This window comes from Vanellus vanellus (genome assembly GCF_965231255.1).
Source record: "Vanellus vanellus genome assembly, chromosome: 24".
NCBI classification, from domain to species: Eukaryota; Metazoa; Chordata; class Aves; order Charadriiformes; family Charadriidae; genus Vanellus; species Vanellus vanellus.
Genome location: NC_138929.1, coordinates 6,638,431 through 6,651,278, shown reverse-complemented (window position 1 = coordinate 6,651,278; position 12,848 = coordinate 6,638,431). Strand labels below are relative to the sequence as shown.

Below are 12,848 nucleotides of genomic sequence, written 5' to 3'. Positions count from 1 at the left end.
GTCCTGGGCTTTGGGTCTTCTTTTCATGACAGAGGGAAGCAGGAAGAAGGTCTGCATAGAGAGAGGCTGGGACGTGGCAGAGGGCGCTTTTGGATTATGCACTAGGAAGGAGCCTCCCTGGTGGAGGCTGCTCTTTGTAGGGTGATGAAGGCTGTGTGGCTCCTGCAACACCTCCCATCTCCCCACTCAGTAGTGGCCTTGTCTCCTTTGTGATGGGGTAACCAGGCTGCTCCTCACCCACCCTTGTGCTCTGCTTCCTCCCTGCCCTCTCTCCCAGGTGCACATCTAACTTCAAGACATGTCCTGCTACGACCAGTGCCGTCCCTGCGGCCCAACCCCACTGGCCAACAGCTGCAATGAGCCCTGTGTCAGGCAATGCCAGAACTCCACTGTTGTCATCCAGCCCTCTCCTGTGGTGGTGACCCTGCCCGGACCCATCCTCAGCTCCTTCCCACAGAACACCGTTGTGGGATCCTCCACCTCTGCTGCTGTTGGCAGCATCCTCAGCTGTGATGGAGTGCCCATCAACTCTGGGTGCTGTGACCTCTCTGGCATTTCCAGCCGCTACAGTAGCAGAAGGTGCCTCCTCTGATCAAGATGCTGGGAAAGCCCTAGGGAGACACCCTGAGGAACTCAGAACACGGTGCTGGGCAGAGGATCAATCCATTCTGTGTTGTTTTCAGTAGAGCTGAATGGCTTTGCTTTTCTTTCCCTTTTCCTTGTTTGCTTCCCATCCCCTTTGCAGCAAGGTTCCCCCAATGCCAGCCTGGTGGGAATCGTCTGTCTCCTCTCTCTCTATCAGGCAGGCAGAGAGACATGATGCAGGAACTTCTCCATGGCCAAGGATCGCAGATTCAAAGCTGCCCCTGGGTCTCCATGAACTGGTGGCCCCCACTTGGGGTCACTTTGTTTCCTTCTTTTGCCTCATTAAAGTTCTGTTGCATTCAAGCTTGGTGTCCATTTGCTCCTTCCCTCTCCCCAGGCTGCCAAAGGGGAACGGGTGGAAGCAGGTGAGGGAAGAAGGAGACCCTTCTATGTTCACAGGCAAATGGGTGGTTTGGACACCTGCATTGGCTGCTCTTTGCACAACCATCCCTTGAGTTGAAGAAGACATCCCTGGCTGCTCTGCTGCCAATGACCATCAGGCCTTGCCATACTTTGTGTCAGCCAACAAATGCCCAGAAAGGCAGGTGGTCCAGAGGGCTCGTCAGCCCCATGAGCTCTTGAGGAAGGGCATTCCTCTTCCTATGGCCAGAGCGGCTGTGGGGTGGTGGGGTGACAGATATGGGGCTCTGGAAGGTGATTTGCTTGCAGAATAGCACGCGGAACTTGCGGAACAAATTTACTTGCGGAACAGCAGGAGTGCTAATACAGGGAAAAGCCTTTGGATTGATGTTTCCCCTCCATCACCCACTCTAGTGGCCATGGCCCATAAGCATCAGCAGGGAAAAGTCGCCCATCCTGCTGAATGTATCAAGACTGAAAGTGGAGCTAAATGTGTGGGAGCTGAGAGTGGTCAGCACAGAAATGGGGACAGTGAAAGAGTGTATTTCTGAAGGAGATGAAATTACTGTGATACAGAGTATGCAGGAGAAGGTGAAGATCAGCAAGGACGAGGGTACTGGGTGCACTTCCCAAGAGTGATGAAGGCCGTTGCAGAGATCTTGACTGCTTCATTGGTCCCCCCCGCGAATTTCTGCTCAGGAATTGACTGCCATTTAGCATGGGGGGCAGATGATTTTTTTACATGTAAATGTCACCCCTTCTGATCACTGGAAATGTTTCTTGGTCGCCACTACACTCTCATACCCTATTTTCTGCATGAAAATCCAGTTGACGTGGCAAAACTTACAAGTGCAAGGATGGAAATCCACACACGCATGACCTCCACTGAGAGGGAATCATCACTCATCACAGAATGATTGAAGACCAAAAGTTTCAGTCTCTCTTCTCCAGTGTCTTCCTTCCAAAGGTGCTGGAGGGCTTCCTCAGGTCAGGGGGCATACCCATCTCCTTCCACAGATGCACGGCCCAGCTGTACTCCTCCCGGCTCCTAGGCAAGGACCAATGCTTCCTCTACACTCTCATCATCTATGGCCACTGCTTGGCTATGTGCACCCCGCTGCACTATGCGGCCATCATGCATCAGGCTGTGTGCATCTGGCTGGTGGTAGGGACATGGCTTGCCGTTTCCCCGTCTCCTTCTCTGCATGCAATACTCATATGGCTTACTGTGGGCCCAAGCACATCCACCAATCTTCGGTGATGCACCAGCTCTCCTAGGCATGTCCTGTGCTGGCGCTTCTGCCTACAAAGCCACGATCATCTTCAACACTGGTGATGAGACCCTCTGCTGCTTCCTCTTCATGCTCACTTCTTACAGGTGCAGAGCGAGAACCACCCTGTGGCTCTGCTGTGCAGAAGGCAGGCACAGAGCTGCCTCAACCTGTGCTTCCCGTTTCACTGCTGTGACCTCTTTCTATGGCTCATGCGTCTTCACCTGTGTGACAAATGTCCTCAAAAGGGTCACTAGACAGAGCAGTGGTTGTTCTTTACATCATTCTTACTTCCCTGCTTAACCCCTTGATTTACACCCTCAAAAACAAGAACGTGAAAGCTGCTGGTGTCTGTTCATATCCAATAAAAAAATTGCAGAGTTCTAGTATTTGACAGTAGAAATAATGAATAAAACTATGAAGAAAATCTCTGAAACTTGACTGACCAAGATGGGGTTACCCTTCTGTGCATCGCATCATTCCAGTGTCCTGTGCCCTGGAGAGGGGGTGCTCGTTGCACTGTGCTGTGGGAATGACTCAGCACTGGCATAGGTATCCCAGGGAGTTTGCCACATCTCCCTCTTTAGAGATTTTCAAAAGCCACCTCAACATAGTCCTGGGCAACTGACTGGGTGTCCCAGCCCCAGTGTTTGCAGCCCGTGGGGAGTCTGGGTTGTCCCAGGCTCACCACTGAGGCATCACTTCCTTGACAGAGCTGGGGCTGGTCCCACACCCCAATGTCTCCCTTAAGGTGATCACTTAGGACAGCAGGGAGCACCTATGACTGGAGGAGTTTTTTCAATTGTAATGTGAGGATTCTCTGTGGCTGCAGCAATATAGATGTTGTCTCGATTTTATGTTATCCCTGACCCATAGGCTTGGGACAAGGAGTGGCTCAATGTCTGAAATGACATGTCATGACAGCTTTGATTCCGCTGTGGTTTCTCTCTCTCTTCTAGTGAGAAAACAGCTGGTTGAGTGAGTGCCAAGCTCTTGAGCTCACTAAAGCTGATGGTGCCTGATTCATGGCCTTAACTGTAGGGTCTGAAAGACCACCTAGGCCATCCCCCCTGCCATGCACAGGGACATCTCTCACTAGATCAGCTTGCTCAAAGCCCCATCTAACCTGACCTTGAACACTTCCAGAGATGGGGCTTCCTCCACATCTCTGGGTAACCTCTTCCAGTGTCTCACCACTCTCATCATACAAAAATTTCTTCCTTATGTCCAATCTAAATCTATCCTCTTTCAGTGTAAAGCCATTGCCTCTTGTCCTCTCACTACAAGCCCTGGCACAATGTCTTTCTCCTTCTTCCTTATGAGTTCCCTTCATAATATTGAAAAGTTGCAAGAAGGTCTCCCCAGAGCCTCTCTCAGCCTTTCTTCATAGGAGACCTGTTCCAACCCTCTCGTCATTTTTGTGGCCTTCCTTTGGACCTGCTCCAACAGACGCTACAGTCGTTTCCCACAGTCAGTGAGAAGACATCAGCTCACGCACGGGACTTATCCCATCCCAAAGCACATCTCCACGGTAAATGGGATGAATCACCTTTCTGGGGACACTGATCCTGCAATTAACCACTGGTGGCCTCTGAACTCAGCTCGTAGCAGGACCTGCCTACCTGGTCACGTGTACATGGCTTGCTTCATCATACAATCAGAAGTGGAACCACAGGACATTCCACCAGAGCCCGCAAGCACCTCCATCCCATGGCTAAACCCCACATCCATGCCCATGGTACTCAGGGACAGATGGATACCGGGGAAAGGGCTTTTGTGCAGTTGAATGGGCTCAAGCTGGGCACCTTACTCTCATCAGCTGCATCTCTGGCTCTCACTGAGTGCAGATCAGTCTTCCCTCTGCCACAATGAACCCTTGGAAACAGGACTTGCAGAAGATGACTCTATCAAGTCCAAGTCCTGTGGCCTGGACAGTGTAGACAGCCTCTCTTTGGGTGTCTTGAGCCTTTTCAGTTAACTCTAGATGATGAGAGGTCTCGATTTGAATGTGAGTGTGTGTGGGTGTCGTCTAAGCCAGCTGTTTAGTGTGTCTTGAGTGAACTTTACTGGAGTGTCCCAGCATGTGAGAGGAGTCATCTGTCCATGCTGACGTGTCTTGCACCGGAAATGCTTGAGCCTCTCATCCTGTCACGCAAATGATGCCTCCAATAGGCAATGTGCCTGGCATAAAGCAGGAAAAAAAAGATGTTAATTCAGGACACCAAAACGGAGTCCATAGCATTAGCTGGGATGTTTTGCATTCAGGAGGAGCTTGTCAGCAAATAATGCCCTCTGCAAGCCTCTGGCAGCCTGGGGCAGTTAAGGACCATGATAAAAGCCCGCCCAGCTCCTCACTCTCTCATCCGCTTCTCTTGCTTCCTTCTCCTTGGGAACCAGGTGAGTCTGAACCCCCTTCTCTTTCTCTGCTGTCTCTAAAAGGAGGTCTCACTTCAGTGGAGCTCTTAGCTGATACCAGCTTTGTTCTCTGCCAGGTCGTGGCACTGCTTTTCATGGGAGAGGGAAGTCGGGAGAAGGTTAGACACAGAGAGGAGCTGGGCCTGTGCTCATGTGGCTTCTTTAGTCAGGTGCAGTAGCTGCATAGGAGCTGGTGGCTCTTTTGGGCCCTGTCAGGACAAGGCCAAGAAGTCCTCACACATCTCTGCACAGGCTCCGTCTCCCAGCCCTGCATGTTCTTTGGCTCCCTCATGGTGTTGTGACAGACTGCTCCTCATGCATCCCCATGTTTTCCTTCCTCGCTGTCCTCTCTCACAGGTGCACCTCCAGCCTTGAGACATGTCGCGCTACGACCAGTGCCAGCCTTGCTGTCAGCCCTGCTGCCCAACCCCGCTGGCCAATAGCTGCAACGAGCCCTGTGTCAGGCAGTGCCAGAACTCCACTGTTGTCATTGAGCCCTCTCCTGTGGTGGTGACCCTGCCCGGACCCATCCTCAGCTCCTTCCCACAGAACACCATTGTGGGATCCTCCACCTCTGCTGCTGTTGGCAGCATCCTCAGCTGTGATGGAGTGCCCATCAACTCTTCCTGCTGTGACCTCTCCTGCCTTACCAGCCGCTACTGTGGCAGCAGATGCCAGCCCTGCTAAAGATGCTGTGAACGACTCCGGATAAGGACCCCTTGGAACTCAGAACATGACACTGGACAGAGGATTGTATTCATGCCATAGTTTTAATAGCAGCTGACCATCTCTGGATGCCCTTCAAGGCCAGACTGAAGGGATCAGCCTGCACTCTCTGAAACACAGTCAATGTTTAACTTTCCTGTCTTTTCCTCACCCCTTTTCTCTCTTTCCTTTGTTGTCTGCTGCTCCCCTCAAAGCCTGCTGTGAGGACCCCAGAAGCCAGCCTCGAGGGACCTGCTAGCCTGTCTGCCTTTGCCGGGTGGGTCAAGAGATGCGCTGTGGGAACTCTGCCACAGCAAAAAGGGAACACATTCACATCAATTCCTACTCCTCCCCACACTGGGGCCTCCACTCGGCTTGACTTCATGTCCCTCTTCAGACTCATTAAACAATCGCTGCAACCCTATCTGTGTCCCTTAGGTGGTCTTCCCATCTGCGTGCTGACTGTTGAGGGAGCAAACCATTGCTTGGGAGGGGAATTAGGTGGGGGCACAGGGGAAGACTTCATCACTCCTAGAGGCATTGGAGGGTGGGACACACTGCAGTGAGTCCTCTTTCAAGAACTGCCTCTTCAAACTGAGGGTGACATCCCTAGTTACTCCACAGCCAACGGCCATAAGCCCTTGCCTTGCTGCAACTCTGCTCAGAAATACCCCCTTGGCTGTGGAGCAAGTCCTGTGAACAGGAATCATGACAACTGCTGTCCTCCAGAGAGGAACTGTGGGTGTGTGGGAGGCACCAGGGAGGTCAGCAGTCCCACAGGTTCTTGGGGAAGAGTGTTCCTCTTGCTTTGGGAGGAGCTGTGCTGGGCAAGGAAGACTCAGAAGACAACGTTCCCAAAGGACAGCAGGAATTGGCAATGGGTAAATAGCTTTTGGGGATGGCCCACAGTCCCTAATCCACCTGCCCCTTCCCTCCACCACCTGAACTTGAGGCCAGGGTCAGCACGCCTTGGCATGAGCAGCAAGGACACTTTCCCCATGGAGCCCTATCACCCTCCAGTACAGTGTCTGGCATGGCCCATCTGCTGCCAACACGTACAGGGCTGAGGTGTTCACAAGTCAGTATTAGTATCAGCTACAGCAGGCCACATACTGGAGTCCCCTGTCCCTGTGAACCCAACAGCCCCTTGGGTGAAGGCAGGCCTGGGACAGTGGCTGGTGCCCAAACACGCAACACTGCTCTGTGCTGCCTTGTCTTCCTCGTGCACAGCTTTCCTCAGGCCCAGGAATTCTACAGCCCCACAAGTGCCACAACCCAACTCTGGTTGGGAAAGGTGCTGTGTGAGAGGAGCTCCGAGAAGTCACGGCAGTGACAGTTGCGTATTCTTCCAATACCATGGATGCATATTATCAGGCACTCGGGGGCGGGCTGCTGACGCGGCAGGGGCGGAGAGAACTTCAGGCGCGGCAGTTCTAAACGGGCTGCAAACACGCCAACGGTCAGTCGCCGAGGAGACCCGCTTCAGTGAAGGTAAGTCCTCACTGGGGAATGGGATCGCAGCGGATAAGGCCAGTAAAGGGTTCTTTTGAGGGCTCTCGTAGTCGGCAAAAGCGGCTAGCTCGTGCCGGAACCGGCAGCTCGGGGGCGGGCTGCTGACGCGGCAGGGGCGGAGACAACGTCAGGCGCGGCAGTTCTAAACGGGCGGTCCCGGAATGCAGCGGCCGGCCGTTGCGCACCCAGCACGCGGGCAGTCAGTGGGTGCCACCCAGGCGGTCAGTGTGGCACCGCAGCCGGAGGGGGCAAACAGGGTGCAACCTTTCGCAGGTAGGTCACTGAAAGCCCTGCATCTAAGCTGAGCACAAGGTGGGCAAGCGCAAGCAGAGGAACATCGGCATGCAGGGGCACGGGCTCAGGGCTTGTGGGAAGCTGACAGCAGAGATTCAGCACCTCCCGCCACGAGAGAAGAACATGCCCCCAAAACGGTCAAGAGCTGCTGCGAGAAAGAATGTGGGAACTCAGACCGAGCTCCCACGAAAGCATGTGGCTATGCAGGTTTCGGGCTGCAACGAATGCCTGAGCCTGGCACTGCTCTCACAGGGAGCCAGTGACACTTCCTGCATATGGTGTGATCAAGTAAATGATCTGCTCAGGCAGGTGGTCGAACTGAAGGAAGAGGTAGAAAGGTTAAGAACAATCAGAGACTGTGAAAATGAAATAGACTGGTGGAGCCATACCCTGAGGCAAAGGCAGCAGGAAGAGGCTCCATTGGAAGTGGTTGATCCCCTTCCCTCCTGTCACCAGGCGGAAGGAGAGAACTTAAGGGATAAGGAGGAGTGGAGTCAGATCCCTCCCCGGAGAGGCAAGCGGAACCTCTCGCAGCCCCCCTCACCATCCCAATTGCCCTTGCAGAATAGGTACAGGGCTTTGGAAATCGAAGACCAGGCAACTGAGGATGGAAAGGATGATCCATCCAGTGAGGCGCCCAGTGCTGGGCACTCACCCCGCCGCCTCAGGACTTCCTCAACCAAGAAAGAAAGGAAGGTAATTGTGGTAGGTGACTCCCTTCTGAGGGGAACAGAGGGCCCTATCTGTAGACCAGACCCATCCCACAGGGAAGTCAGCTGCCTCCCTGGGGCCAGAATTAAGGACATAAGGAGAAAACTCCCTTCCCTGATTAAGACATCAGATTACTACCCACTACTGATATTTCAGGTAGGTGGTGATGAGGTAGGTATCAGAAGTCTAAGGGCAATGAAGAATGACTTTAAGGCCCTGGGACGGCTGGTTAAGGGATCAGGAGCACAAATAGTGTTCTCCTCTATCCCACCATTTGCAGGGGTTGACAAGGGGATAAATAGGAGGAGTCAGGAAATTAACTCCTGGCTCCGAGACTGGTGTATCTGGCAGAACTTTGGCTTTTTTGATCATGGGCTCATCTACAGGAAACCAGGCATGCTGGCAACAGGTGGGGGAAGCCTAACCCGAAGAGGAAGAAAGATCCTGGGACAAGAGCTAGCAGGGCTCATCTACAGGGCTTTAAACTAAGTTTGAAGGGGGATGGGGATGAAACCAGGATTACAAAAGTAGTGCCTGGGAGAAGCGTACCAGTGCTTCTGGGTAAAAGTGTTAGCAAGGTCTTGCAACCTGTCCCAGTGATGGTGGGGTATGGTGAATTGTGTGACAGCAAAGACATGAGGGGTAGTGATAATTTGGTAGCTACAGTAGTGTCTGAGCATGATCAGGTGCGAATTAGGGCTTGTCTCCCCAAGAAAGTGGCAGGACAATTAGCCCAGCTGAAGTGCATCTATACTAATGCACGCAGCATGGGGAATAAACAGGAGGAGCTGGAGGCCATTGTACAGCAAGGAAACTATGATATAGTTGCCATCACAGAAACGTGGTGGGAGGACATACACAAGTGGAGTGCTGTAATTGATGGCTACCAACTCTTCAAAAAGGATAGGCAAGGAAGGAGAGGTGGTGGGGTGGCCCTCTATGTTAGGGGCAGTTTTGAATGTCTGGAACTTAACAGTGTGGATGACAGTGTTGAGTGTGTATGGATAAGTATTAAGGGGAAGGCCAATAAGGCAGACATCGTGATGGGAGTTTATTATAGACCTCCCAATCAGGATGTATGCCCAGGGGATGCAGTCCTGAGTAATGTGCTCTAGGCAATCCTGCTTTAGCAGGGGAGTTGGACTAGATGATCTCTAGAGGTCCCTTCCAACTCTGAAAATTCTGTGATTCCTGAACAACAGGGCTGGAGCCCTCAGATCTCTCCAGGGGATTTCCCCCCCTCTGTCTTGTTTTCCTCTGGACAAGCAGGAGTTATTCTCCCGCTTTTCTGATTGCTCTGCTAAACATGGGATAAATACTTTTGAAGACTGTTTGTATAGACCTAAGCTTTCTCATAGGCCACCAGACCTGGCATCTGGAGAATGTCCCTCATTTCAGCATCCAAAGAGAGGACTCTATCAGCCCTCAGGCCTTCCCCGGATAATAGCAGCACCCAGAGTGGCTCGAACTAATTGGCAGGCACCAGATACATTCTTTCCATATAGTCCATCTCTGCTTTACCAAAAGGCCTGTAAATGAGCAGAAGAGCAAAACTTATGTACTCCACACATTTGATAAAATGATCTCTCCAGAGCACTTCCTGATGCAGCACTCGTGACGATCTGTAACACCACAGAACATTCTCGGGGACAGCAGACAGCAAGCTGTGGGCATTCATCAGTCAGCAAACAGTTGCAAGTCAAAAATGTTAAAGCATGTTATTAAGGGCATCGTCAAGTTTGAACCTTCCCTGATGCAGCTTTGAACCATTGCCGTGTGTCCTGTCACTGGATCCTAGGGAGATCAGCACCTCCCTCTCCACTCCCCCTCCTCAGGAAGTTGCAGAGAACAATGAGGTCACCCCTCAGACTCCTTTTCCCCAGACTAGACAGGCTCAAGCTCCTCACCCACTCCTCACAGGACATTCCTTCTTTCCTTTTCACAGGCTTTGTTGACCTCCTCTGGACGCATTCAGGTACCCTCAGTTCCTTCATAAATTGCGGGGCCCAGAACTACACACACTATGTGTGCGTGTGTCTGTGGGCAAACATGTGCAGAGGAGCACATCTATTTGTGTTTGTACAAGAGCTTGTAATTATGTCTATATGCAAGTGTGAGTGTGCGAGGGTCTATATGCACATGTGAACACCTCTGTGATGACAAGTCTGGGGGTGATGACAAGAATATATATGTGAGCACAGCTGCTATTTAGGGGTGGGGGGGTATTGGCTCTTGAAGTGAATGCATTTACCTGCAAATATACCTGTAAGCAACTTCACTCATTCAACCTCATTTCTGTGTGCAGAATCTGCATTTGCAGCCTGCAGGAGTCTGGGCTGGGAGCAGACACCCAATCCTCTGCTGCGGCATTGATTTTGGCATAGGAGGTGGCAGGGGTGATTCCACACCCCCAGCTCTCCCTGAAGGAGACCACAAAAACAACCAGGGAGATTGTCATGCATTCTTTGTTTCTCCCATAGTGGTAGATGAGACACCTGCTGGTATGAGGCTGAGGCTGGGGCTGACTCCCCACAGAACACAGGGGAATGAGGGCCCACGGGTGCCCCATACAGGGACCTGCCTGGGTCAAGCTTTTCTTTCTCAGTGTTTGTTTTGTTATATCATTAGTCATACAGATAGAAGAAGGAAAAGGTAGAGGACAAGTTTTCATCAACTGCCATGGCTGAAGTTCAAGAGGGAAAAAGCACAATGTTCTAAAGTGCCTCTGTTTCAAGACAAGAGATACCCAGTTGCTCTCAGGGAGGATGGATGTGCCTGTCGTTATTAATAGTTGTCAATATGAACAAAGTACTAATATGCACCCCCGGATCTTGGACTGCAGAGTTATGGGTGTATAGGGGAATCAGCACTTCCAGGGCAGAGATGGGGACCCCTTCCCCAACACTTTGCCTTGCACAGACACGTCCCCTCCCTCCCCTGGGTTGAGAGGACTGTGTTTATCCCTGCTCCTCCTCCCTGCTCCTGCTCCTACTGCTCAGGGAACAGCCTGTCATGCCTGACCTCCGTGTGCTGGGACCAGCAGCCTTCCAGCAGATAGAGGGGCCATGGACCTATGGCAAAAAGATTCACCCTGCTTCCCCATTCCACTGCCTCCAAGGGCTCCTAGCTCCCTGGGTAGCCGCAATGCTGAGCTTGAGGGTAGCCCCTGGCTGTGTAGCCAACCAGGAGAAAAAAGTAAGCTACAGCAGACATGTGCCTGCCAGAAGGCAGAATGGGACACCCTATTGTCAGTGGGATGAGAGCTTTAAAGTCCCTGGGACAAGATTGACAGGATCTGCTGATTTGCATTGGAAAGAGACAAGTGAGAGTGCAGAGAGAGCTGAGGTCTCCTATGGTGACAGTGGGTGGATCAGAAGGGAGAGGCAGACAGAAATGGATTGAAGGAGAGAGAAAAGATGGAGAAACGGTCTGAGGTAGCTCTTCTCTCTCCTTTCAAACACTAAGAGCATCTTAACAGAACACATGCAAAACCACAAATGTGAGCTGATATTTCCCAGCATTTTCCTGTTATTCAGGAGTAGTTCTCTGCATAATCATGATAACGCTGTCAGGGTTTCCTTGGGAGAAAAAGAAGTATGCGCTGATGAAAAAACAGGACTTACCCAGCAGTTGCCCCAGGCAGGCTGTGAGGATGAGAAAACCGAGGTGTATGTTGAGACCAACCTGCCTGTTTGTTGAGTGAGAGAGTCAGAAAACCACCTCCCCAGCCCCGAGATAATAGAGCTGCCAGAAACTACTCTGTTGGGGGAGCAAAGGAAGAAGTGGGGAAGAGTAGTGATGTGTTCTTCCTGTGCCTGAAATGCTCCTCCTGGGTTGCTCCCTCCTCCAGCAGCAACACCTGTGGCTCCCTCAGCCAGTGCCCTTCTCAACCTTTCTCCATTAAGAGTCCCTGGGGTCTGTTGGGGCCACAGTGTTGGTAAAGGGCTGTTGCCAGTCAGCTCGCAGTGGAGTCCTCACCTCCCCAGCTAGAATCGCCTGCTCTTCTGCACACCCACTGCTGGTCATTAGGGAGGTCAGGGGTTTCTTCCCCAACGGGGTTTCATATCTTCCCCTGGGGTCCTCAGCACTCTGAGAACACTGATATTGCTTCTAGGAAGAGAAGCCTCTTCTGTTTATCTCAATTCTCCCCTTTCTTTCCTCAGCTGCATGGGAAGGGCTCTGGATGTGTCCTGTTCTGGTGGGGTAACCCACCCTGTGAGAGAGGAACCTGGCTTCAGAGCTGCTCTTAGATGCAGCAAACCCAGAGATGACAAGGGCAACTTACTCCTACTCTAGGGGGAAGAGTGAAGGGTCAGAAGGGCACAGGGTGAGGTATCAGGGGGTCACCCCTACTCCCAGCAAGTACACAGGACACACATTGGAGTGCGCACTGCCAGGGGTGGGGATAGGGTAGCCCGGCACCCCAGAGCTGAAAGGGCATGTGAAGGGGTGTGGGTACTGCAGGTTGGGACTCCTACGCTCACCCCCTTTCCACATTAATGCCAGAGTGATCCCATGCATCAGGCATGGCACAGAGAACAAATTGTTCATTGTCCTTAAGTTAACCGGACCTGAGTAGGCACAGACCTGTGCTGTGCTGAGCTGTATCTATCAATTGGCAAACCTGGCAACGTTGCCATGAAAACATCCTTGTCATGTTCTAGGAGTGAAGCACTGTGCTTTCATTTAAATGTCCTTTTGCTCAACAGTCGCAATTAGGAGTGCTTTATTTCTAAGGAAATGCCATGAAAACGTAAGAGACACAAATATTGGTTAGTCTCAGCATGGGCAGGATTTGCACTATATGCTAAACCCCAAGTCAAGCTCCACCTTTTGCTCCATAACTCAGGGTTCCCAGCATCTGAAGGGGCATAACGTCACCTCTGCCATCCGCCTTTACCTTGTCCTATCTCCAGTTAACGGTATTTTAATCAA

At 51.9% G+C, this 12,848-nt stretch overlaps 2 protein-coding genes and 1 pseudogene across 3 annotated transcripts in view; all 3 read left to right on the top strand.

The window, feature by feature from the left end:
- LOC309680974 (feather keratin 1-like) overlaps window positions 1–12,848 on the top strand; it is a 283,730-nt pseudogene that overhangs the window by 43,423 nt on the left and 227,459 nt on the right. The window lies entirely within an intron of this gene.
- LOC309681163 (feather beta keratin-like) lies at window positions 299–592 on the top strand (the record flags this gene model as incomplete). The annotated part of the gene is made up of 1 exon (XM_082495001.1): window positions 299–592. One exon carries the CDS (start codon window positions 299–301, stop codon window positions 590–592), a length of 294 nt encoding a protein of 97 aa, XP_082351127.1.
- The window catches only part of LOC309681160 (uncharacterized protein), a gene marked incomplete at both ends in the record, with an annotated part of 195,815 nt that continues 184,494 nt past the window's right edge, over window positions 1,528–12,848 (top strand). Inside the window, 3 exons of the mRNA XM_082494998.1 lie at window positions 1,528–1,618; window positions 2,058–2,170; window positions 4,596–4,673. Of these exons, the coding sequence (XP_082351124.1) occupies window positions 1,528–1,618; window positions 2,058–2,170; window positions 4,596–4,673 (282 nt within the window). The remainder of the gene's footprint in view (window positions 1,619–2,057; window positions 2,171–4,595; window positions 4,674–12,848) is intronic.